Below are 25693 nucleotides of genomic sequence, written 5' to 3' on the forward strand. Positions count from 1 at the left end.
TTTTTTTTTTTTTTTTTTTTTTTTCCCCCAATACTAAACCTCATATTATAAAATATATAATATTTAAAAAAAGGTTGTGTGCCAAAGTGATAAGCTCTGCCTACAGACTGTCAACAGTGCAATCTAGAGGTCAAATGTTATATAACAATTCACTCACTATGAGACATCAATGGCCTTCAACATCCATCATCAATGCAAGAAAACTCAATAAGCAAATCAAGCAGATTAATCCAACATATTGTATGTGATAAAGAGTCTGCTGATGGTTCACCTGAACTGTTTCTCATTACACATAAACTGGATCAGGCCTTCCTCATCTGGCTCACTCCATTTCAGTTCCATTGAGGAACAATCCACCACTTCCGGCTTCAAAAACAAACCCCTGGCCTCTTTGTACAGCCAGTCCTCAGGAGCAGGGTGCTTCTGCATGAAGGGGAGGAAGACGCACACAGAATCAGAACCAAAGTACATTTGTTAATATGGTTGAACTACAGGATTGTAGCAAACATCAGCTTACGCTGGGGTCAATGTTTTCGAGGATCTTCTCGATGCAGCCGTGCTGTCTGATCAGGTCGATGGCTCTTTTGGGGCCGATGCCTTTGATGGTGCCACAGTAGTCACAGCCCAGCAGAATACACAAGTCTATGAACTAGGACGGATAAAGGAAAGAAGAAGCAGTTTAAATGTCAAAAGACTAAATATCAGTCCTTATGTTCCTTGACCAACTGTGCTGATAGTTCCACTGCACATACAGTTTCTCTGTGTTTTCACACCTAAAGTTTGTTTGCTGTGGGCCAATTCAGTTGATGAGTTTGTAAATTTGTAGCACAGGGGTCTCCAAACTTTTCTACTCAGAGCTAATCTGACCAAATAAAAAGGGGCTAAGCGCTACTCATGTCTTATATTGCTGGTTACATTTATTCACATATTGTATCAAAACTATTCTCCAAAACAAATCAGACGAATAAGATAAAACTCATCAAATATCTATATCCAAAACTCATATTTTGCACCAAAAACCTCTGAAACTTGCAGACATCACATCAGTGTCAAAAATCTGAGTCATGATTCAGCCAAACCTGAACACACAGACATGATAACACTACTGCAAATAAACATCCATACAGGGCTCAAGTTGAAGCCCACAGCTTAACTCACTTAATCCATTGCAACGTATTAATGGTTTCTTCGAAAAATTGAGTGTATATCTGTTCTTCTATCCAGAAGAATTGCAAACACTGCATGTCGCCTACAGCTACCTGATATAAACAAACTTGACAGCGCAACTCATTTGACTGACAACTGACAAATTCAAACAACAAATAATGATATGGTGTTGAAGGGTGTGTGTGTGTGTGTGTGTGTGTGTGTGTGTGTGTGTGTGTGTGTGTGTGTGTGTGTGTGTGTGTTTTGTATTATGCATCAATTATTTGAAAAGACTATATTCTCAGAACTAGGGGTGAATCTGATCTGATCGATCTAACGTGTGTATCAAGTGTATCAATGAGGTTGTGTTGTGTAGTGTGTCTTGAAGTAATCCAATGAATTTCACCACATGACAGCAACCAGCCGGGATGCAATTTAAATTTTCAACAGAGAAAAATGAATACTCAGCTGCCGGCACGCGGGCTGCCGTATGCATCGCAGGTAAACATGAAGAGAGCAAGGCGAAGTTTGGTGTGGGTACATTTCGAGCTGAAAAATAACAAAGCTCATTGTAAACATTGCAATGCCGTATATAAGCGCCGTAGCTTTGGCTTATTATTTGTGAAGAGGTTTGGCTCATAGCCTCTGCCTCCGCTGCCATTAGGAGCTGTCATTATATCTTTTTTTGTTCTGTTTAATAGTTAAACAATTAAACTTTAACTGCCTTGTTTAAGAGGATTTTTGTTGGACTTATTTCTTCTTGGAATAAAGATTTAATTGAGGAAAAAGATGCTTTCTTTAGTATTTTCTGCCATAGGCATTTTTTAATATAAAAAAAATTAATAATGAATCGATAATTGATCATTAATTTTCCCGATGATCGTTCAAGGAAATTTCTTCAAGTGCCCATCCCTACCCAGAACCTTTGGGTGGGCTACTCTAAAACGGGGTAAGCTACTAGTAGCTCGCTATTCACCTGTTGGACCCCCTGCTGAAGCATTTTCCCCTTGGTTTGGTTTACTTTCACACAGAAAAACTCAAGTGAACCAAAATGCATCACTACAAACCAAACAAAGACGTTCACTCCAGTTATTGGTCAGATTGCCCAGCGAGAGCAGATAAGTAAATACAGGAAGAAGGTTGTGTGTTCTGGACTATGACACCTTAACACAACATCTGAGAAGAATGGACTTAATGTTGAGGATGTACAATGACATGCTAACCATCAACATGTTAGACTGGAGACATGTTTGGTAAGTGTGATAGGTTAATGGTCTTTTATCACCATCAGTTTGAATTTACGGTATTTACCTCTCGGGTCATTGACTAGGGGATAGGGTATTTCTTCATTTATGAGTTGTCCATCTCTTCCACTACAGAAGGATCCTGGTTCACCCTTGCTCCCAAGCGTGGTGGAGACACATTAATAACTCCTGGACTGACAGAATGGTTGTCCGTACCTGATCGATCAGAGCACATAGTACCAAAGACCTCTGCCTGTAGAGATTTGAGTTGCACTTTGTCTGCAGAGACTAGCGACTAACCTTGAGTACAGATCTTTTTCCCATCTGTTTGGTGTTGGTTTATCAACTTGCTGTGTGATGACGGATCAAGTTGTTAGAGCAATGAATATAATAATGAAAGCATGCTTTGCAGCTGATTTTAGGAGTATAGTGCTTGGTTTTTTGTGATGAGTGGAAATTCCCACGAGTCGCTGGTGCTATTGATGGTACTCACATTAACATCAAGGCATCAGCAGACTACTACAATCGAAAGGGACAGTGTTCAATCATTTTATAAAGGTGTAGTAGACGATAATATTTCTGGAAGTTTTTGTATATATATTTGACACCATGCACCATACATGACACCCATGTTTTTGCACTGTCATCGCTCTCTGATTGAGGCGTGTGTAAATGTGTTTCCAGGACTGGGCTCGTTGGCCAATCACAATCACTGCCTGTCACTCCCCCTCCCTGGTCAGCTAACATCGCTAATAGAATCTAATTCTGAGGAATACACTGAAACACTGCACTGCACAGTAGGGTGACAGTTTGCAGGGTGCTAAATCAGGACTATGAGAAGTGGTTCTTAATATCTACATCAGATGAAAAATAACTCTCTAGATTATACAGAATAATGATGTGCTTTACCCCTCTCAAAGTCAGAAAAAAAAACGTTACCTGTTCATGGTTCAGGCCAATGTCTTGCAGGATAAGACTGAAGTGGAACTCTTGGATAGGAAGTTTCCTGAAACAAATAAATTCCTTTATGTACTGTCAAGTGCATAAATTAAAACATTGCTAATAAATTACTATTATTGCATATTGTCTCCACATGCAAATATACACAACTATCTAACCTCAAATAATTGAATAGTTAGATAGGACTGCCATAATAAATGTTAGGTTCCCACTGGTACATGGTGAAACAAACTAGTCTGCCATCATCAAAGTTTTACTACTAGTTCATTAAAAAGAGAAGAGAACGGTATGGGAGAGAATTCCTCTAAAGTTTTATTAATATGACAGTGGAAAATCAATGATGTAAGTGTAATATTACTTTGCTTCACTTGCAGTGAGGTGTCTGAGCAGGACATTTGTACCAAAGGTCAGCCCATCCATATCCTCTGTTGCCGTGGCAAAGACCTTCCCTGCTTTAACCAGAGCGGCACAGCTGGCCTCTGCCTCACACGGAGCCTGCCATACAAAACACATCTAATTACATTTAACAATAATTTACCCAGAACTGTCCTGTTGCAATTAATTCTCTGGCATGGGGAAAAAAAACTTTGTTCTACAGTATGGCTGGTAACTAGGGTCATTTTAAAAAAAAAAGAGGCATTTTTCACATTTATTATGTTGCAGCCTTATGCTTAAATTGTTTCATTTCCCCATACAGACAGGTGTGTGCCTTTCCACATCATGTCCAATCACTTTACCAAAGGTGAACTCCAATCAAGGTGTAGAAACATCTCAAAGATTATCATGAGAATTAGGAGGAACCTGAGCTAAACTTCAATTGTCATACCAAAGGCTCTGAATACTTACGTCAATGTGATATTTCACTTTTTAATAACTTTGCAAAAGAAAAAAATAACATTTTCTGTTTTGATTTTGTCATTATAGGGTACTGAGTGTAGATTGATGAGGGAAACAATGAATGCACATGATTTTGGCATACAATTGCAACATAACAAAATGTAAAAAAAAAAAAAAAGTGAACCTGTGGTCTAAATACTTCTTGAACACACAGTGCAGTAACTCAACAAATTAACTTGAGTTTTTCTCCAGATATATTGAGGATATGGATATTCCTGTTCTGGTGTCAAAGACACATCAAACATATAATTCTTATGACTTTTTCAAATTGTAATTCATGAACATTCAATACTTAATGGTCCAATAAAATGTCGGTTTAACATTTTGTGTCTTTAGGGGCCTGAAGTCTGTCCTTACAATAAAAAAGTAAGTGGGAAAGAAATTATAAAAATGTAAAATTATCAGGGGAAGGATTCAAGGATTCACACTGTTCAAAAAAATCACTGTCAATACAATGTGGGAAAATTCTTAAAAGCCAGCAAGAGATGCAGTCAAATCTTGATCTAACCTCAATGTAAGGCACTCCCATCAAGGTCAGCAGGTTCTTGCACTCATCATTATGCTGCTTGGTGACTTTTACCAGACGCTTGGTGAATTTGTCAATATTCTCTTGTTCCCCTAGGGTTGACAGAAAAAATTTGATATTTTAATATATAACCAAATTGATAAATTTCTGCACTCAAAAAAGTAACACTGATCGCACTGTTTTACCCAAACTGCAAAAACACAGTTTTTGACTTCAATGACAAAAAAGAGCTTGCATAAAAACATGCCACAATAAATCCAAACTGGCACCATTTATGACTATAATCCAAGTGCGAAAAGCATTAATTGTACCCAGTTCCTGAGCTTGAGCAAGCATCTTCTCAGCTTCTGCCCTCCTCTCCCCTCTCTTCTCCAGCTGGGGGTGAAAACAAGAGCAGACACCAGTTAAGAGAGAGACAAGAGAAAGATGACGTTACAAAAATAAAACATAAAATTGATTATTCTAAATGGTCTGGGGAAAGCCAATGTGAGAGTCTGTAGATTTTTCATATAACATATTTTCCCATATGTATTGCTAAAAAAGAATTACACATTGTTTTCAAATGATGCACTGGCAACAAGTGGCAGCAAGTCCGCATGGACGTAGTTTTTTGAATATATTGGTATATTTTTTGTCGATTGATGTTTTTTATTCTATGCCATTGTTTCCTCTGACGATGGAGAACATAATGTAACAAAGGATGAACTCCGGCTTTAATGTTTACCAGATATGGAATTAAACATCCCATACCGGCTGAGCTTAAGAAGCCGTACCATGGACGCAGAGCTGGGGCTAAGCTAAAGGCTAGGAGATGGAGATATAAGCCTTTTCTACCATTGATCCTCATGGGAAATGTCAACTACCTGGCTAACAAGTGTGATGAACTGGAGGTACTTGTGAAGAGCCAGTGAGCATATCGTGAGTGTATTTTCATGTGTTCCACTGAAACCTGGTTAAACGACAACACTCCCGACCGTTGTGTGGATTTACCCGGCTTCACTGCAGTACGAGCGGACACAGACGCCAGAGGAAGTGGGTAGAATAAAGGTGGAGGACTGCTTCTGCTTGTGAATAATACATGGTGCAACCCCGGTCATATCACAGTGAAGGAGAAGATCTGCTATTGGGATATTGAACTGTTGGCAGTTGGTCTTAAACCATACTATGTACAGAGGGAGTTCTCACACATCGTAGCCATTGTTGTTTACATTCAACCACGAGCAGAGCCTGCAGTCGTGTGTGACGTCATTCATGAACTGTTGCATGAGTACAGACCCAGCACCCTGATGCATTCATTGCAATTCATTAACCATGTCACTCTCACCTGACTGACTTCACTCAGTATGTTGACTGTCCCACAAGGGAAAATAAGACACTTGATCTGTTGTATGCAAATGTCTACACTGCTTCAGCTCTACCATCACTTGGCAGATCAGATCATAATCTGTTTTTTCTTCAGCCTTCCTACAAGCCCTGTGTACTAAGGCAGGCTGCAATCATCCGCTCATTCAGGAACTGGACCCCGGAGGCCAGTGAGTGTATAAAAGACTGTTTTGAGTGAACAGATTGGAAGGAGTAAGGAGTCAGGGTCCTTGACAGAATGGTTGAATGTACCACGGACTACATTAACTTCTGTATGGACACTATAATACCAGCAAGGACTGTACACTGCTTTCCAAACAACAAACCCTGGATCACTATTAACATCAGGACCCTCCTCAACCAGCAAAAGGAGGCCTTCAGGGAAGGAGACAGGGAGAAGCTCAGGTGTGTGCAACATGAGCTGAAGAGGAGATTAAATCATGCGAAGGATTACAAAAGGAGAGTGTAAACAGCAGCACAACAACACCAGAGGTGTGGAAGGGGATGAGGACCATTACTGGCTATAAAGAGAACAACAGCCAGGCAACATCACGTGATGTGGATAAGGCCAATGAGTTCAACCTGTTCTTCAACAGGTTTGACACAGCCTCACCTTTTTTCTCTCCCACTGCTTCAGCTGCAGTTTCTCTTACAGCATCTCCTTCACAACCTGACATTGCAGCTGCAACTCCCTCCACACTGGGGTCAAATCTCCTGTCCTTTACAACAGAGGAGGTGAGGGCGGAGCTCAGGGCAGAGCTCAAGAGGCAACGTCCTGGAAAATCAGCAGGCCTGGATGGTGTGTGTCTGAGGCTGTTAAAGGACGTTGCAGCCCAGCTGGCTGAGCCTCTCCAGAGGATCTTTAACTTAAGCCTACAAACAGGGAGGGTCCCGGCCCTGTGGAAAACATCATGTCTTGTTCCGGTACCTAAAGTAGGACGACCCGCTGAGATAAATGACTACAGACCAGTGGCCCTCACATCACATGTCATGAAGACCCTGGAGCAGCTGCTTCTCCACTTTCTGAGGCAACAGGTTTAACATGCGCTTGACCCCCTACAGTTTGCCTACAAAGAACATATTAGAGTGGATGATGCCATTCTTTACATGCTCCACCATGCCCATTCTTACTGGGATGAGCCAGGTAGTTACATAAGGATTATGTTCTTTGACTTCTCAAGTTTTCACAGGGGACTGTTATGGCTCTGTTCCTGTTCACCCTGTATACAGCGGACTATAAGTTACAACTCTGAGTCCTGCCACCTTCAAAAATACTCCAATGACATGGCTATCATTGACTTTCGGAGGTCTAGGCCCATCCTTCAGCCAGTCAACATTCAAGGGAAGGACATTGAGGTGGTGCACATTTATAAATACCTAGGTGTGCACCTGAACAGTAAACTGGACTGGTCCCTGAATATGGATGCCATCTACCCTAAAGGGGCAGAGCCGGCTCTTTTTCCTCAGGAAGCTCAGGTCCTTTGACGTCTGCAGTGAAAAATGCTGTACATGTTTTATGTGTCAGTGGTGGCCAGTGTACTCTTTTATGCTGAAGTCTGCTCAGCAGCATGTCAGACATGAACACAAAGAGACTGGACAAGCTGGTAAAAAAGGTGGGGTCTGTGCTTGGCAGGAGTCTGGACTCACTGAAGACTTTTGTGGAGAGACACGTGCAATTTAAGATGGAGGCCATCTTAGACAATACCAACCATCCTCTCCACAACATTCTGGCAGGACAGAGAAGCAGCTGCAGCAGCAAACGTCTCATCTCACTGCACTGCAGAACAGAGAGATTCTGGAGATCCTTTGGTCCCACTGCCTTCAGGCTATACAACACCTCACCAAAGGAAGTGGACTAATCTAATTATTATTGTTTATTTATTATTAACTGTTTTTATTATTATTATCATCATCATCATCATCAACAACAATGAGCTAATGGACACATGAATTTCACCTAGGGGATAAATAAAGTATCAATCTATCTAACTATCTATCTATCCAGATTATTTAAACACATCAACATGTCTTTGCATTTACTGATTTATCAGACAAATTAAAATATTACAGAAACTAACACTATTGTCAAATCTGGTAAAGAGTGCAATTTTCAGAAGCTTAACCATCATTTCAGAAAATGTTGATTAATGGCACATTTCTGACACACTGTTCGACTTACAGGTGATCAAGATTATATGTGATGCAATGACTGCCACTTTCACACTGTATGCTTGCAGGAAGAAAAGCACCAGAGGAAGTCAGAACCCATACCAACCTCTGCAGACTTGAGCTGTGGTGGCTTGCCATCAAACACATAGACAGGTTTGATGCCGTGTTCCAGCATGCGGATTGTCCGGTAAAACATTCCCATCAGGTGACTGCGGAAGAGAGCAATCAGGTGGCAAATAAATTTTAGCATCATTTAGATTTGAACTACTTGGTCCAGGTTCAATCCAAGAAGTTTTGCATTTCTATTGAGTGTCTATTATGACTTCTCAGCCTGAGTTTTTAAGTCTCTTATTTGTAGGGGTCATACCTTGTTGTCTCTCCATCTTCATTCTGCAGAACATTGCCATCCTGTCGCACAGCAATCAGGAACTGGTAGATGCACATGGAGGCATCTATAGCAATTTTTCTGCCTGTTAAGAAAAGCAGTTAGCAAGTTACAGTGGAAACCACATCTATTGATCACGGCTACAGTGATCAACTGCTTATATGGATCAAAAAGCTTCAAGAAATATTTCTGTACAAATGCTGTTAAATAATTTGCTTATAGTAATCAAGTGTTGCTAACAGTAATCAAATACAGTGTTTATTTTTAGGGTTGGGTATTGCCACTGATTTCCTAAATCAATTTGATTCCAATTGTCAAGGTCCAGATTTGATTCGATTCCCGATTCGATATCGATTCAGTTAAGAGATATTTCACTTACAACATAAATTTTTCTTGGATATCAATGAGATTATCAGATAATTACTGCTGTAAATTGTTCCTCTAACTTGGTGCATTATTAAAAACATTAATGCTGACATTATAAATGGACCCCAAAGCAGTGACAATAATGCTCTTTCTATTTAACCTGACCAACAGTTTCGACACATCTCACATAATAATAGATGTAACATACCCCAGTGCACCAGCTACACTGTGTATGAACAGGTACACATGGTTTATTCTTCACATCTTGCACATAGCTTAATTTTGTCCAGCTCTTCACTGTTTTCATCTGAAATGCAGCCACACATCTGCCTTGAGACTAGCCGCTGACATCATTGGGACCTCATCTGTCATGTTTGTCTCTCTGATGTGCAGTGCTGCTTGTTTAAGCACCAGAGCGCACCTATGGTGCACGTGCACGATTGAGTTGCGGCTCGTTTCAACGTTTATGTAACCACTGTTCCTACCAAGTTTACATTCATTTACTGACTTGTTTCGAGCAAATGAAGTCGCATTGGAAACATCCATTCAAAGGAGAAGCTGTAGGGGTGAAGCTAACAGGCTAGGCTATGAAAACGTAGCTAAGCTAACAGGCTAGGCTATGAAAACGTAGCTAAGCTAGCTTTAATTTCCTGCTGCACAAACTGTCCAAGTGTAAACAGACTGGCTTTGTCATGTTTCTGTGTAAATGCATCAAAGATAAAGAAACTGTCAGAAGAGTGAATGATGAATGAAAGGATGTCCTCTGTTTTTTCCTCTTTACTACTCAACTATTTAATTCACTGAGCAGCTTAGAGGTTACCGGCAGCTACCGGCATCTTTTAAGGTGGACTGTTTTCTTGCGTGTTTCTCAATGCATGGTTGGTGTTCGAGAATGACCTATACTCACCTTAACAGATCTCGTTGTGACAGCCTCACATGTCCACATAAGAGTGTAATATACGTATATTAAAACATCGATCTGGGGTTTCGTGAATCGATATCGGATTATTCTGAAGAAAATCGATTTTAATAGCAGAATCGATTTTTTCAACCCAGCCCTATTAGCCATATTTATTTGCATTCATTAAAACATAGTATTACCTGATACAGCATTCATACAATTTACCCAAGGGAGATGATTAAACGTTCATCTAACGTCATCAATATAAAGGAAAACATGTACCAAAGTAGTTCTTGATGTCTTGTTCTTTAATGGCACCTGGGGACTGGTCAGCAATCAGCTTGGCAAGTCCGTGTATTCCCATTGTGGTAGGACGTCTGAAATGAAATAATCCTTATTATATTTATATTATACACACACCCTACCGTCTTCCATGTGCCTACGGAACTACAGGGAACAATAAACGACCTAGCAATTCACAACCTTTCACATTTTGTTTAGATACTTTCTGCAAACAGTGTTAGGTGCACGACGATTAAAACTAGCTCATAGTGGTAGGTTAGAGTAAACTATGTGTAAAGTGTGTGAATTTAAAGTGAAACAAGATCACATTCTGTCGTTAAGTTCACTGCAGTCAGAAAAGGTTGCAGAACTGCGGTAGAATGAAGGGCTGAAACTTGAGCAAAAATACATGTATTCACATATTTGCTATTAGCGTTTTACAACTACTGACACTTGAATTTCAAATGTTGAATTAGGTTAAAGAGCTTAACTGTACATAACAAACTCACCAGTTAGCTGTTTCACTGTAGTTTGTTGTCTTTCTCCGGTGTCTCGGGCGTGACGACCTGTCTGTTTCGCGGGAAATAAAATAGCAGGCATTGCCAGTCAATCTATCGAGTACAGCGTTCTTGTTGTTCTTCTTCTTCTCCTTCGTCTTCTTCTTCTGTTTGGATTTACGGCAGACTAGATGCAACAAAAGCGTGTTGCTGCTTTCCACTGGCCATTTGTAGAATTCCATTGACCATTAAATCCTTATGTAGAGTCCAGTATGGTGGAGAAAGTTATTTACAGTTTTGTTATTTCACAATGCTCCGTACCTTCAGGCTTTTCTTTTTTCTCAGATTTCTCAGACTTTGCAACTGTCTTCTCTGCAGCCTACTCTCAATGTAAATCTCCTAAAAAAGGACGCCCAGGAATATGAACGTTTAACTCCTTCAAACAGGTGGGTTATATAGAATGCAGTCCATCATGATTTAAAAAAAAAAAAAAAGATCAAATACTTTGACTCTAGCACAACATTCTCGAAGACCCCAATGAAGTGCGCATCGATAATGCAGGTGTGATTAAACTGGTCTGAGTTCTAACAAGGAAGTCCTGCAGGGGCATTCGATTGGTTCATTGAGGCTGAAGGAAATCCGGTCAATAGGGCAAAATAATAGAATCGTTCGGGTAGGGATGCAATCCGTTTAAATGCTGTCTTTTGGTGGCGTTAAAGCATGAAAATAAACCAGTTTCAAATAGTTTGTGAGAGGGCAGTAGCACTGGCTGCGAATAACCTGTAACGTCAGAGGTGTGTTTTTGTTTCTTCGGCCACTCCGGAAAACTTAACCAAGCCGTCGTTATTTTTATTTTTTAGGGTGACGTGGAGTCGGATGCCTTCTTCGACACTGTCTAATGTGTCAGTAGAAGTACTCAGTGTAACAGGATATAACCTTAATGAATGCATAATATACTGGGACATTGCATTAAGGCTTTCCAAGATGTTTAGCTGTAAATCTCTGCATTGAGCTCCAGTGTCGGCTCACAACGGAGCAGAGAGGAGACTGTCGGGGCCTTGAGTCAGAGGAATCCGGCAGACAGACAGATTTTGTTGGATCTGCAGCATCGGGACTGAAGTGACACAACAGTGATACTGGTAGAGCACATTTCGCTAACTTCATGTCCTCACTCATTTGCGGGCTCAAAATAAAAAAGGATTGTGTATCAGTTATTAGTTTTACATGGATCAGTAGGGGTCCACATTGTGGTCACGTTTCCTTCCACAGGAGCAGCAGACAAATAGGATGGGCCCTGCGTTTTGTGGCACTTTTTAAACATTTGACCTTCCTATTGCAGCTGTAAATTGGGGAATAAACTAATTTTTCCATTACTTAAATCACTAGACACATGCGCAAAGGTCTCTTAAGCACAACTGCCTTGGCTATAGTCATCAGTCTGTCCTGTTCCTAATGGTTCAGTTGATATACATTGACTTTGGAAAATATTCAGACTCCTTCACTTTTTGCACATTTTACTGTGTGTATACATCTCATTTTAAATGGATAAAACTGACATTTTTCCCACCAGTCTACACTCAATAACCCATAATAATAAAATGAAAACATTTTTTTTTTAAATTGGCAAATTTATTTAAAAAATCCAAAACTCCATTTACAAAAGTGTTCAGTATTAAAGTCTTGACGTTTACAAATGACCTGTAAAAGTAATATTGGCAGCAATTACAGCCTTGAGTGCTCTTGGGCAAATCTCAACTTTGCACACCTGGATTTGTGCTGTTTACCCAATTCTTTCTGTCATCCTTTCAAGCTCTGTCAGATTGGATGTGACGCATCTCTGAACTGTCATTTTCAGGTCTCTCCACAAAATATGGGGTTTAGGTCGGGGCTTTGGCTGGGCCACTTAAGGAGAGACTTGTCCTGAAGTCACTCCAGCATTGTCATGCTGAAGTCTGAACTTTCACACCAGTCTCAGGTTGTGTGCACTCAGGAGTACATTTTCTTCAAGTACTTCTCTGTATTTGGCTGCATTCATCCTTCCGTCAATTCTGACCCATCTCCCTATCCCTGCTGCTGAGAAGCTCCCCATAGCATAATATGTATTATGCATAGCATAATGCTGCCATTACTATGCTTCAACATAGGGATGGTATTAGCCAGGTGATAAGCAGTGCTTAGTGTTCACCAGAAATAGTGTTTGGAGTTATGGTTGATGGTGCTTCTGAGAGAGTTATCCTTAAAGCAGGTTCTCCAGCCACTGCAGAGAACTTCTGAAGCTCTGTTATAGTGACTCTTAGGTTCTTGGTCACCTCCCTGAGCAATGCCATTGTTGCCCTGTGGCCAATCCTCCAAAAAGGAAGTGTCCTGGTGGGTCCAAACAATAAGTAACAATTATTCAGACTACTGTGCTCCTGGGAACATCTTATCAAATGAGGGTTCTTAGTGGCTGTCCTGGCACAAAAAAAATCAGAAGGTCTAACTCAACAGAGAGCCCGCCCCAAGCCACTGCCAGTTGCTCTAATCTGAAACTAGCTCACCTCTCAAAGCCTTATTTTAGTATGACCAGAAAATTAATTTGTTCTGAAGGTTACAGCATCATCAAGCTGATTTGTAAAATATGTGGCAGAGAATATGATCAACTAGATGTTAATTGCATTGCAACAGCAAAGTACAAATCTTGCATTGCTGTGGTGTTTGCTCAATAATGCTACATCTGTCCTGTGTATGGATCAAGCTTTTAAATTCCTCTTTTTAAATCTTACCTTGAAAAACAGAGATCTGTTCTGCATTTTGAGACAGTGGTAGTTTCTACACCAAGGTTGAGGACTAGCCATGTTACAAAAGTGTTGGTAGTCCTCACAATTCTGAATGAGTTTTCCTCAATTTTCTGCTGTGTTCTTTGGAACATTGAAGGAGTGACGTTGTATAAAATTCTATATGACTTAGAATTTTTCACATACCAGCCCTAATTGGCAGGGACACAAGCTCATTTCTTTACTTGAAATAAGAGGCATACTGTAAGGCTCTGTTCAGACCTGGCATTATGTGTCTCAGGTCATCTGATCACAAGTGGACAGCTCTAAGAACAGGTGTGAAGCCACCCAAGATCTGATCACTCAGACCAAATTCTGGGCCGAATGTGGCCAAATTCTTTTAGTTGTGTTGGCAAAAGTGTCCTGGGCCACATGGGGGGACTCCCTACTCAACTGACGTCCTCTGCCACAGTGTAATTAGTCCCACCACAGATTTTAAAGAAGCTACACTGACTACAACATATTGATTTTCTATTTTATTTTTTACTCTTTAAGTGGCTAAAACCTTATTTAATTATAAAACTGTGTGCAGTGCATTGATTTGCTCACCCCCTCCTTGCCCCCGCTCACTCTCTCTCACATTGACAACAGACCCATCTGTTCATAGTTGGACTGGTCAAAACAACAACACATTTGGTCTTTGCAAACAGAAAATGATGTACATGTTTATTTGCATATTGTGCGGGGAACTGAGATCCATTCACAAGAGGTTTCTCAAGACTCTTGAAGTGTCAACTGATGTGCATACAGCTGTCCACTTGTGATCGCATCTCTCAAGATGTATTTGATGCCAGGAGCAGGGCCTATGTGTCAGAACATAAAGTCTAGTTTAAATCACACCTGTTCCTGATGAATTATCCATCTTTGCAGCAGGGGTTATGCAGTGTGGAGTAGGACAACTGTCTGGTGGCTGCCAGAAGACAATGGGACTGCACTGCATCTTGATCCTGTGCTTGTTCTCAGGCTGGATAGTGGGCTACAAGCAGGGGGACAATGTGACTCTCTATGTCAACAAAGTGGGTCCTTATCATAACCCCCAGGAGACATATCACTACTACACCCTGCCTGTTTGCAGGCCAGAGAAGGTCGGTCTAAATTCTGTTTTACAGTGTATCGCCCAAATTTACAATAGTAGTACATATTTCCCACCATAAAAGGAATATGGTACTTCAACAGTGATGAAGTGTGATTGTAGCCAGCTGCAAAGTTTTGGTTTGCATGCTATAACTTCTTCATGGCATTATGTGCTGTTTGAATTCACTTGATCAGAGAATTATGACCACCTAATGCTTTGTGCTCCCTTTTTACACCTTGTAACATATATTGTATCACGTCTTCTCTAGGTACACCATAAGTCCCTGAGTCTGGGAGAAGTGTTGGATGGTGACAGGATGGCAGAGTCGTTATATCTCATCCGATTCAGAGAAAATGTGGAGAAAAAAACTCTTTGTCAGCTCACTCTTTCAGAGAAACAGGTTTGTATTTATACAAGTAGGGTATAGTTTTGAACTTAACATTGTATATTAGCAGACATCTTAGTTTAAATGACAATGCACTCATCTCATTGGTGATTGAAATTGTTTATAATTTATTAACTAACTTGATTTTAAATTGAATTTGCTGTATCAATTAGTCCCTGGTTGATGGGTGTTGCAAGACAAGGACCATTTAGTACAACAACTTTCTAAAATCTTGTAAAGTTAAACTTTATAATTTTTTCTATCATTATTAACCAATTCTTCAAGTACATTGTTCTCTTTAATGTGCTAATCTATTGTAATTTAGTTTAAAAAAAATTGTGAGTATAATTCAATTAAAATGCAAATTTTCCCTCTTCACAAATGTAAGATAATGGAACTGAAACTTTTATTTAGATATTTGAAGTTCTTGAGGTGTTCTTTTTGTTACGTACCTCTTATAAGGCTATATTATTTGAGTTGGAAGATATGTATTGGTATCGGGATTTAATACTGTATGCTCGGTGTGTGCTGTCACAGGTGAGAACCTTTGTATGTTAAAACCTGGTTTGGATCCTGGAGAAAAGGGCAATGTAGCAGAGCAGGATCATCACAGATGTTTCATTGAATTAGGGCCACAACACCATTAAGCTTCCACCACAGCTTCATTAATATATCAAGCTGACTTGTATATTATTTCCTCAACAATTCTAATAAAAATAAATCATTAAAAAATGGTTGTACTGGAAGCTGTAAAACTTAAAACACACAAAATGTGATCCATGGATTGTTTTATGTGTGGTAGGTGGACCAGCTCCGTGAGGCCATTGAGGAGCTGTACTACTTTGAATTTGTCCTGGATGACATTCCAATTTGGGGGTTTGTGGGATACATAGAAGAGAGCGGCTTCCTGCCTCACAGCCACAAGGTAAACCTGTTGTGCTTCTGAAAGTTTGTGGGATATGTGAAGTAGGCTGAAAATTGCTAAACAAATACACAGAATGAGACTGTAAGTTTTGTTAAAGTTTCATCTTTATGCAAAGTTCTTGTCTCAGCTGAATCAAATTGAATATCAATCTCCAGTTGTCTCACACCTCTCTTTCTTTTTCTCTTTTTGTTCTGTCTCTCTCTGTCTCCCTTTCTTTCACTTCCACCAGGTGGGTTTGTGGACTCATCTAGACTTCAACATCGAATACAACGGCAACTCAGTGATCTTTGCTAATGTCTCAGTAAAAGATGTCAAACCTGTTCCCCTGGAGGAGTGGGTGGGTGCAGGAGTGGGTGGAGTTGGTTTGGGTGGAGGAAGCCTGACCGTCACCCACACTTACAGTGTACGGTGGTTTGACTCCCCTCTACCTCATGCCCGGAGAGCTGAGCGTCTCCGAGACTACTCGTTCTTCCCCAAAACACTGGAGATCCACTGGTTGTCCATCATTAACTCACTGGTGCTGGTGGTGCTGCTACTCGGCTTCGTCATCATCATCCTCATGCGGGTCCTTAAGAATGACTTTGCCAGGTAAGTAAGCAAAGCAGCTTAAAACGGTAAGTTCTGTTGATGCTGATTGGTCTCATGTATTTAAAACAAGACATAGTTTTTTGTTTTTTTTTACGTGGGCACGTCAAGAACTTGTTCCTACGCACAAGTGCACCTACGGAGTGCACTGTATTATGTCGCTTTCTGATTCACTCAGCTGACCTGTGTCAAGAATGTGGGCACAGCTCTCACTTTGGTTAAACAGGGACGACTGGCTCGTAGCAATGGGCCCGGTACCCCATACTCCTCCAGTACCCCCCACAGGGCCCCCTGAGGGACATGGTCATAAGCCTTCTACAAGTCCACAAAACACATGTAGACTGGCTGGTCATACTCCGGTCGGCACCTCCTTTCCTTTGACCTGAGTTTCTCCCCATCTACTGTATGTCCCCGAAGACCTCCTTTTTCTGATTGAAGGAAAGTTTTGATGTTACTGGTGATTCAGCATTCGAAAAGCATTGCAGTCTTTGCTGGTATTACAGTGTCCATCCAGAAGTTAATGGAGTCTGTGGTGTAGTCAACCATTCTGTCAAGGTCAGTGTCCTTGCTGGTATCATTTTCCTGTGACTCCAACAGTACATTCCAATCTGTGTACTCAAAACAGTCTTTTAGAGACTCACTGGCCTCCGGGTTCCAATTCCTGAATGAGCTGGTGGTTGCAGCCTGCCTTAGTATACAGGGTTCGTAGGAAGGCTGAAGAAAAAAAAGATTATGATCTGATCTGCCAAGTGGTTGTAGAGCTGAAGCAATGTAAGCCTCCTTGACATTTGCATACACCAGATCAAGTGTCTTATTTTCCCTTGTGGGACAGTCAACGAACTGAGCGAAGCCAGTCTGGTGAGAGGTGACATAGTTAAAATCCCCCAATATTGCAATGAATGGACCAGGGTGCTGGGTCTGTACCCGTGAATGTTGTCACATGTGACAACAGTTGACAGAGTTGACATTTCGATGGTAGAAAAGGCTTACAGTATATCTCCATCTCCTAGCCTTTAGCTTCGCCCCAGCTCAGCATCCCCAGTACGGCTTCTTCAGATCGGTCAGTATTGGCTGTTTAATTCCATATCTGGTACACTTTAAAGCCAGGAGATCTTCCTTCATGTTTATTATTTTGTCCATCATCAGACGAAAGACCAACATACATAAAACCAGCGTATCATTCGAATTATGAGTTTGTTATGGCCAACTATGACAAGCACAGAAGTCCAATAACAAAGCACCACTCATGTTCAGATCAGGGAGGCAGTTCCTCCCAATCACGTCCCTCCAGGTTTCTCCGTCGTTGCCCGTTTCCAGGACACCACCCAGACACCCCAAGAAGGCCTGGTACAGATCGCGTTGTTTCACCGGGGGCTGGTTTCCCTTTTCTTAGCGAGGTGTCACAACTCTTATAAGGTCTCTTCATTGATGGTTTTATGAATTGCTATTAGTCTGGCCTTCCCCTAGGACCAATTTGCCTCTGGAGATCCTACCAGGGCCAATTGCCCCCGGCAACACACCTCCCATGGTCTCCGGGACACACAAACCTCTCCAAAACCTTAAGGTGGAAGTTCTCTGAGATCTTAATTGGCATTGTTAATTGATGAGTTTTAAATTTGGTTGTGTAGTGAACATTTAATTTTGAAAATTTTGAGGATTTGGCAATATTTTACAAAAGCTAAATATGGCTGACTGGTATGATCCTTTAAACTGTTGTTAGAAGTGTATACATGAAAGGGAGAGTTTTCCTGTGGCCTTTCTGTTTGTTTGGAACCCAAGATTACATCCTGGGTGAAAACACTTTTCCCTCACCCGCAGGTACAATGTGGAGGAGGAGAGTGGATGTGATGATCTGGACCAGGGAGACAATGGCTGGAAGATCATACACACTGATGTCTTCAGGTTTCCCCCTTACAAAAGCCTGCTGTGTGCTGTTTTGGGAGTGGGGGCTCAGTTCCTTACCCTCGCCACAGGTGAGCATTTGTTCTCAAATACACTAATACAGCAACACAGCTTTCTGAACACCACTGACCCATAGCAACAGTCTTTGTATTGAGCACCAGAGTGCTAAAAGAACCAGAAACCTGATAATGATATATGCACACACTTCATATGCACAGACCTCAGATGCAAGAGTGTGATCACCCTAATGTTTCTTCATTGCTATAGGGATCATCGTCATGGCATTGTTGGGAATGTTCAATGTGCATCGTCATGGTGCCATCAACTCAGCAGCTATCGTCTTGTACGCTCTGACCAGCTGTGTGTCAGGGTACGTCTCTTGCAGCTTCTACACACAGATCAACGGCCAGCACTGGGTGTGGAACATCATTCTCACTTCATCTCTTTTCTCTGGTGAGTCTGATAAGAAGGGTTTGTGATGAAGTTCATAGAGCACTTGTACATGTTCAGGTCATTGTGTCAGTATGTATGTGCACTAGTGCTGTCAAAATTGACCAAAAATGACATTTGATTATTCTTTCTAAAAAACATACACACATCGGTTTGAACCATTCGAATATCTATTTTTGCTCATATCCAAAAGAGAGCAAACCAATACAACATCACAACATAATCACTTGTCTAGGTGAATATTTTCAAGACGTTTCCTCACGGTGCTAGTGCTGAAATGGTTGGTTAACTGTAGCTTAAATAGCTTGCATACAACTTTATCTTGAGGGTCCACAATTCTGCTGTCTACTGACCAAAATCCAAAGTATTTCTAAATTTGTAACTTCTGTCTGTGGAGTTGGGTTGTGAATTCTCTAACATCATTACCCCACAGAATTATTTGCTTGTTTTCCCTTTCATTTTCAATCATCTGTTGTTGTGTGAGTCCTCTCTGTCATGAAGTGTATTCAGTGCAGACTCAGGCTGACATGCTAAGCTGCAAGGCAGACAGGCGCGGTACTGCTCCTTTTTTTTCACAATTTACTATTGATTTTCACAATCAAATATCTGTTTCTTTTTCTTTCTTTTTTTTTGCAATTTGATTATATTCATTGATAACCTTCATGTGCTCTTCCTGAGTGTCTTCAAACAAGGTGGTACGTACACTTTTTAGTGGCATTCTGTATGTTGTTATCTCTCCACCTCTCTGCTGAAGAGCAATCAAATTATTTCTCAACTTCATTAGTGTCTTTGGAAAAGCATGTTGACTCTATACAGTTTACTCATATCTATACTCACAATCATCACATACTTTTTCCTACAACTTTTTCTCCCATGGTTAATTTGAACATGGTCTCTTAACCATATTAATGCACCTATAAGTAACTTCAGAGTACTGAAACTCTATTTCATCAGTAATGGATTCAAATAAACTAATTTCTGCTGACAGCTTGATGTTTTCTCTACACTATTATTTTGTTTATCCCTTTAGTCAATCTGTCAACTAAAAAAATGAAGCCTTTTTCTCAAGAATAAATATCACCAACAATGTTGCTGGCTGCCATTTCTCTTTGCTACTTTTTATTTGTGTACTATTGTTGTAAACATCAACTTTTACTTTGAGCTGAAACTTTTAGAAAAGAAACTGGAATGATTTTACCCAAGCCTAATGGCTTACCAATTTTCAGAATTAGGCTGGATAGGTAGAGTAACTCTTGTGTATTATATCCTGTGCAAAGCTGACAATGCTGCTCTACTCAGTTAGTGATTTATTTATTTACCAATAAGATATTCATAACATTTGCATTTTGTAGGAGTACTTTGTTCAGGTTCAGGAAGGTGTTTTAAAATTTGTTTCTGGCACATAATATTATGTGGTCTTATTAAGTAATTAAGCTGCCTTATTTCATTGTATTTTCATAATTAAAAACACTGATGTAATTGGCCATTTTTATTAGAATTATCTAGCCTAATTAAAAACAATCCCTCTCTGTCACTTGGTCATTCATTCCCACAGCTCCTCTGTTCCTGACGTGGAGTGTAGTGAACTCAATCCATTGGTGGAGTGGTTCCACTCAGGCTCTGCCGGCCACCACAGTTCTCCTCCTGCTGGGTGCTTGGGTGCTGGTGGGCTTCCCCCTCACTGTAATTGGAGGTATTGTGGGAAAGAACAGAGCCGGCAGCTTCCAGGCACCCTGTCGCACTCGCAACATCTCCAGACAGATCCCTACACAGCCCTGGTACAAACACACAGCTGTGCACATGGCCATTGGCGGCTTCCTGCCGTTCAGGTGAGTTGTCCTTGGGTGTGAAAAGGTTAAGCTTTATTTAAGGGAAAACTGAATAGCATTAAATGTTTCCTCTACATTCTGTATATTCTTAGGGCAGAGAAGTAAAAAAGTTTAGTACAGAATAAACACCGGAGGTAAAATGGCATCATATTTTACAAAATTACAATTAATAATCAATAAAAACTACTTTTAGTGGAACAGGATGCCCCACAATCAGATTTTATTTATCAAGAATTAGTGTAGGATCATTTATTGTAAAATATCATTGAGGGACCATTGAGCTTTAAGGATTTATCTACCCCAATAGAAAATGTTGAAAGTAACGCCTCTTGAATTCCTATTCATTACACTAATTCTTCCTTTCCATCAATTTTTTCTCAGTGCCATTTCAGTGGAGCTGTACTACATTTTTGCCACAGTTTGGGGCAGAGAGCACTACACCCTCTATGGCATCCTGCTGTGTGTCTTCGCAATCCTCCTCTCAGTGGGCGCCTGCATCTCTGTGGCCCTCACCTACTTCCTGCTGTCAGGTGAGGACTACCGGTGGTGGTGGCGGAGTGTATTGAGCACAGGTTCCACAGGCCTCTTCATCTTTGTCTACTCCATTTTCTACTACCGGAACCGGTCTTCTATGAGTGGCCTGGTTCAGAGCACAGAGTTCTTTGGCTACTCTCTGCTCACAGCGCTCGTCTTCTCGCTGATGCTGGGCAGTGTGTCATTCTGGGCCTCACTGGCATTTATTCGCTACATCTACCGTAGCCTCAAGATGGACTAGACATGAAATGTGCACACACACAGCTCTAAACAAACATTTCCTCATAGCACACATGGACAATCTTCATTCTCCTCTCTTGCTCTTTCAGTCATACACACACACACACCTGCACTGTTAAGGTGTTAATGGGAGGAGAAATAGAAACAGGGGCCTTTACCTTGATTTGACAGGAGCTACTGAACTACTGGAGCTTTCATTGTTGGAATAAGAAATGGATGGATGGATAGATAGATGGATGAAAGACAAGTAGGGGAGGGGGCTATTTCCATCAGTAGGGGATGTGTAAAATGCACAATGAGATACGAGTGAGTGGAATTAATATTGTATGATGCAGTGTGGCATCATCTGCTCTGGTTCTTACTTCACGGTCTATCAAGGCTAAGCAGGATCTACACATTCTTTACAGAAAGTTTTGTCAGGCTATTCAAGTAAAAATAGCAGATATTATGTTTTGCACTAGTCCTGCTAAGCTCAACATGGCCCTGCAGTGCATAAGGCGTGTTGATACCTTGTAGATTCAAGAGCTGTTGCAAACTGTGGGTGATGGGAGCAATATTGTCATTGTTATGTTATTGGTCCCCATTGACTGATTTTGGTTCTACTGTAAATATTGTCTTTTCAATAAAGTGCTTTTTAATACAATGATGCCAGCAAACAACTCTGGGCTGATTTTTTTTTTTTTTTTTTTAAACCAAGACTTTGTATTTTTCCCCTTTATTTTATAAAGGTAACAGTAACCTAAATTGTTTTAGCTAAAGATGCTACACTTTTCATGTCCAACGCTTTTTTGAGCTGTTGGACATGTTTGATGCATATCTACTGCCTCCTAGTCTTGATAGCTAGTATTGGAGTATGGCATTTAAAATTAGCTGCTAATAGCAAAACTGTCACACCATGTGTATCATACTCTATTCAATCACAAATTAGAGAGGAGTAATGTGAATGTATGTTATCAAGGTCACCATGTTATGCTTACAGCAAAACATTCAAAGTGAAATGAAGACAATTTTTCAAGTTTAAGTGAACTTGTATTTATATATAAAAAATAAAAAAAATAATGTGTAGCATATCAGACCTGTATCAGTACTTTGCCTTTTAAAAAAAAAAAAAAGAAAAAAAAAAAAAAGACACAAACCAATGTAATACGAAGAATGCATCCAACATGGACCCATGTAGTATCACCAAGCGCAAAGAACACACCAACATACATTAAATAGTTGCATATAAAAATAAAACTTCAAGATCAAACAGTAAAATAATTTTGAACAGTATGTGTATGAACAAGGCATATGTACACCAAGCCAATCAAAAAAAATGACCTCAGTTAATTACAAACTACATTCACAAACAGTAAAGATGGCTGTCAAGTAACATTTACAGAAATGCTTATGAGCTCAAACAACTGTTGGCTGGAATGATGTACTATGGCTGTGTTTAAAGACTTTCAGCTGTCGACAGGCTCCTCATCTTTGGTTTCAAAGCTCATATCATGCCCAGTGTTACTTGCAGATGAGTTAAATACATTGGGACTGTATTCATACTGGCCGACACCTGGGGGCATGGACCAGCCAGTTGCCTGGGGCCTTGTGGACACTGCAGTCTGGGATGAAGTGGACGACCAGGAGTGGTACCCGGGAGGTCCAGCGGCACTGCCCATAGCAGCCAAATAAAAGGCCACGTTCTGAGGAGCAGTCTTCTTTAAGGCTGCCTCCACCATGTGCTGGTTGTAATGCTCCTTGAGCTGGGGTTGGGCCTCTCCCTGATACTGCAAGATAAAACAATTTAGCAATAGTATCAAATTTATATAGTGATCTATATGACGACAATATATTGTTTGACTGTTTTTTGTCTTCACTTTGAGGCCATAACCAGGCTATCATTAGGCCTTCATTAAAAGACATCTTGCTCTATGCCCAAGCCTGGTTCTCAGTTATCAGTTAAAAAGAAACCTGGGCAGGACAATGAAAGAATACAGGAAAATGCATTATTCACAATCCAATGAAATGCATAGTTCTTGTTCAGAATTACATGAACAAAATATGAATCCCAAAATAATAATTGTATATGAACAAATTTTATCTACTACAAATAATGGGAGCTACTCACAGATGGGATATGCGAGGGAATGTTGGTGTATATGGTTCCATTAAGTGGGCTGTCCTTGTTGATTGTATAGCGCTCAGACACCCAGCTGGTATCTTTCTGATGCCTCCTTAGCTTCATCCTTCGGTTTTGAAACCAAGTCTTCACCTAAAAACTCGAGGGAGATCCCAGCTGATCACAGAGTGAACATGAATTCAATTTTGTTGTGCTTGTTATCCAACAAACTTCTCAAATTCCTCACCTGTTTGTAGGTCAGTCCTGTCATTTCTGCCAGGTTCTTCATTTCAGCTGGGGTGAGGTACCTCTGCACGCTAAAGCGCTGGACAAGAGCATTCATCTGACTCTCTGAGAAGGCAGCCCGGACCTTTCCTTTAGGGTTATTTCCAACAGTATTACTTAGCTTATTAGTGGAAATTAAGGGTACGTGTAAAGAGGTGATGTTGTTGGTGCTTTTATTCCTTGTGACAGCAAAGGTCTGTGGCTCCTCCACCAGAGAGCTGGAAACATCCTTGCTGGCAGTGGAGCTCCTGCTGCCTGCCTCGTTGCCAAGATCTTTCTTTGTCCATGTAGCAGAGTCTATCTGGGGCAGACTTCCTCCTCTGCTACTGCTAGAACTCCATGGCTCTAAGTGAGGGGGAACAAACAATGACTTAAGTAAGCACAAGTCTACATGGTCAAGAGGGATCATAACATTCATTTGTCTAAGTATGGAGTTTTGTTTTTCAGCTGAAGTTAACAAAAGAGACCATTATAGTACATTAAAGTTTGTATACAACAGGAAAAAAAAAAAAAAAAAAAATACATCTCATTGAACCTCATTCCTTAGATTAATTAATTTTGTTGTATTGGCACAAGTTTCAAATTCTGTCACAGGATATAGACACTTGGCTTCTGCCAAGTAATAAAATAAATAAATAAAAAAAATAAAACTGTGGCAGAATATTTGGAATATTCAATTAAAACCAAGAAGAAATTGAATTGGACTGAATAACCAATTCTGGAGGAAGAAATCGTCGCTTCAAGCATCCAAAGGGGAGATGCAAGCACTGGCACAAGGCCTCAAGTTACAGGTAATTGTGAAAGTTGCTACAGGGCCACAGACGTTGGCCGAGTTTCTCTTATATTATAACCTCCTTTATAAAATGTGTTTCAGAATTTTAAACCTGGTGAGGTGTGCGGCTCCGAGTCGCTGGTTGAATCGCTCCCTGCTCGCCTGACCCCATGTGCCCGTGCATCGTAGGCAGCCCGGTGTGGTCTGGCCCGGAATAGACGGCCTGCCTGGGCGTCACCGAGGTAAACCACCCCGGAACCCTGGTAGTGGTGATGGCCGTTTACGGCATGCTGCTCCGGACTGCCAGGTGGAGACTCGTCCCGGGTCCTGGCGGTGGTGGCGTAGTAGGCCTGTGTTACCCCGGTGTTGTAGTTGTTCAAGTCCGTGACTCCGGCTTCGCCCCAGCAGGTCAAGTTCCCCTGGTTTTGCTCGGGCGCAGGTTGGTACATAAGGCCATAAGCATAGGCATGGTAAGAGGGGTTGTAGTTGTAACTTATCTGCGCCTTCCAGTCTGCCATTTCTCAGATTTTGAGCGTAGCGACAAAAATTTAAAAACAAAATACAAGATACGGTCAAATATTGTTGCCAAAATTGCTTAAACTCAAGCGAGACAAACCCACATGAGCTAACGGGCAAATTAAGGAAAGCCAATTAACAGCAAAAACTTCACGCACTCTCCCAGAGCCTGTTTATAAAGGTAGTTGTGGGTGTGGGCAAGAATGTAGGTGTGTGTTTTGATTTGAGCCAATCTCCATGGGCAGCAATAAATCCATTTTATTGGCCACGTAGATCAATTTGCTATTTTTTACTTTTGGAGCCAATAAAAAAAGTTAAACATTAAAAGGTTCCTTAAAAACAACCATTTTACATTAGCCCTCTTCTTTTACACTGAAGGGGCTTTAAATTCAAAATGTTCATATATGATATAGGCCTACTGAATATGTAGAATTACTTTATCTTGATGTCTAGATCGCATGGCCGTACCCACCTCTGAGGTCACTGACCTCGGTCTTTTTTCCGAGCTGCATAAAATAAAAGTAATGAAATGATTGTCTGAAAAACTCC

General features: G+C 40.8%; 3 protein-coding genes across 5 annotated transcripts in view; 1 reads left to right on the forward strand and 2 right to left on the reverse strand.

The window, feature by feature from the left end:
• The window catches only part of fen1 (flap structure-specific endonuclease 1), a 12191-nt gene extending 1310 nt beyond the window's left edge, over positions 1-10881 (reverse strand). Inside the window, exons 1-10 of the mRNA XM_023409440.2 lie at positions 10748-10881; positions 10239-10333; positions 8672-8774; positions 8411-8513; positions 5085-5148; positions 4756-4865; positions 3709-3845; positions 3330-3396; positions 518-649; positions 272-423 (exon numbers count right to left, since the gene is read on the reverse strand). Of these exons, the coding sequence (XP_023265208.1) occupies positions 272-423; positions 518-649; positions 3330-3396; positions 3709-3845; positions 4756-4865; positions 5085-5148; positions 8411-8513; positions 8672-8774; positions 10239-10320 (950 nt within the window). The 5' untranslated portion in view covers positions 10321-10333; positions 10748-10881. The remainder of the gene's footprint in view (positions 1-271; positions 424-517; positions 650-3329; positions 3397-3708; positions 3846-4755; positions 4866-5084; positions 5149-8410; positions 8514-8671; positions 8775-10238; positions 10334-10747) is intronic.
• Positions 10882-11357: 476 nt separating this feature from the next.
• Positions 11358-22132, forward strand: tm9sf1 (transmembrane 9 superfamily member 1). 3 transcript variants are annotated; one of them, XM_023409432.2, is made up of 9 exons: positions 11358-11874; positions 14419-14633; positions 14892-15023; positions 15811-15933; positions 16163-16521; positions 18337-18491; positions 18688-18873; positions 20426-20699; positions 21081-22132. In XM_023409432.2, the coding sequence occupies exons 2-9, from the start codon at positions 14427-14429 to the stop codon at positions 21472-21474; spliced, it is 1830 nt and encodes a 609-aa protein (XP_023265200.1). In that variant the 5' UTR covers positions 11358-11874; positions 14419-14426; the 3' UTR covers positions 21475-22132. The 3 variants fall into 3 exon arrangements, with proteins under 3 accessions (XP_023265200.1, XP_087031024.1, XP_023265202.1); XM_087174898.1 differs by having other exon boundaries at positions 16265-16521; XM_023409434.2 differs by having other exon boundaries at positions 14422-14633.
• Positions 22133-22618: 486 nt separating this feature from the next.
• On the reverse strand, positions 22619-25302 carry nanog (nanog homeobox). The gene is made up of 4 exons (XM_023409441.2): positions 24741-25302; positions 23819-24201; positions 23581-23724; positions 22619-23239 (listed from the first exon to the last, which is right to left on the reverse strand). Exons 1-4 carry the CDS (start codon positions 25144-25146, stop codon positions 22919-22921), a joined length of 1254 nt encoding a protein of 417 aa, XP_023265209.1. The 5' UTR covers positions 25147-25302; the 3' UTR covers positions 22619-22918.
• Between the last annotated feature and the right edge of the window lie 391 nt (positions 25303-25693).

This window comes from Seriola lalandi, unplaced genomic scaffold, assembly GCF_002814215.2.
Source record: "Seriola lalandi dorsalis isolate HSWRI2012SDOR001 ecotype SW California unplaced genomic scaffold, Sedor1 jcf7180002054392, whole genome shotgun sequence".
NCBI classification, from domain to species: Eukaryota; Metazoa; Chordata; class Actinopteri; order Carangiformes; family Carangidae; genus Seriola; species Seriola lalandi.

Excerpts from the sequence above, each read along its gene's own strand:
- tm9sf1 (XM_023409432.2), top strand. The coding sequence starts at position 14,427 with ATGCAGTGTGGAGTAGGACAACTGTCTGGTGGCTGCCAGAAGACAATG. Across the intron at positions 15,024-15,810 it reads TCACTCTTTCAGAGAAACAG|GTGGACCAGCTCCGTGAGGC; the intron begins GTTTGTATTTAT and ends TATGTGTGGTAG. Across the intron at positions 18,492-18,687 it reads GTTCCTTACCCTCGCCACAG|GGATCATCGTCATGGCATTG; the intron begins GTGAGCATTTGT and ends TCATTGCTATAG.
- nanog (XM_023409441.2), bottom strand. The coding sequence starts at position 25,146 with ATGGCAGACTGGAAGGCGCAGATAAGTTACAACTACAACCCCTCTTAC. Across the intron at positions 24,202-24,740 it reads GGAGCCGCACACCTCACCAG|AGCCATGGAGTTCTAGCAGT; the intron begins GTTTAAAATTCT and ends CCCCTCACTTAG. Across the intron at positions 23,725-23,818 it reads CAGGACTGACCTACAAACAG|GTGAAGACTTGGTTTCAAAA; the intron begins GTGAGGAATTTG and ends TCGAGTTTTTAG.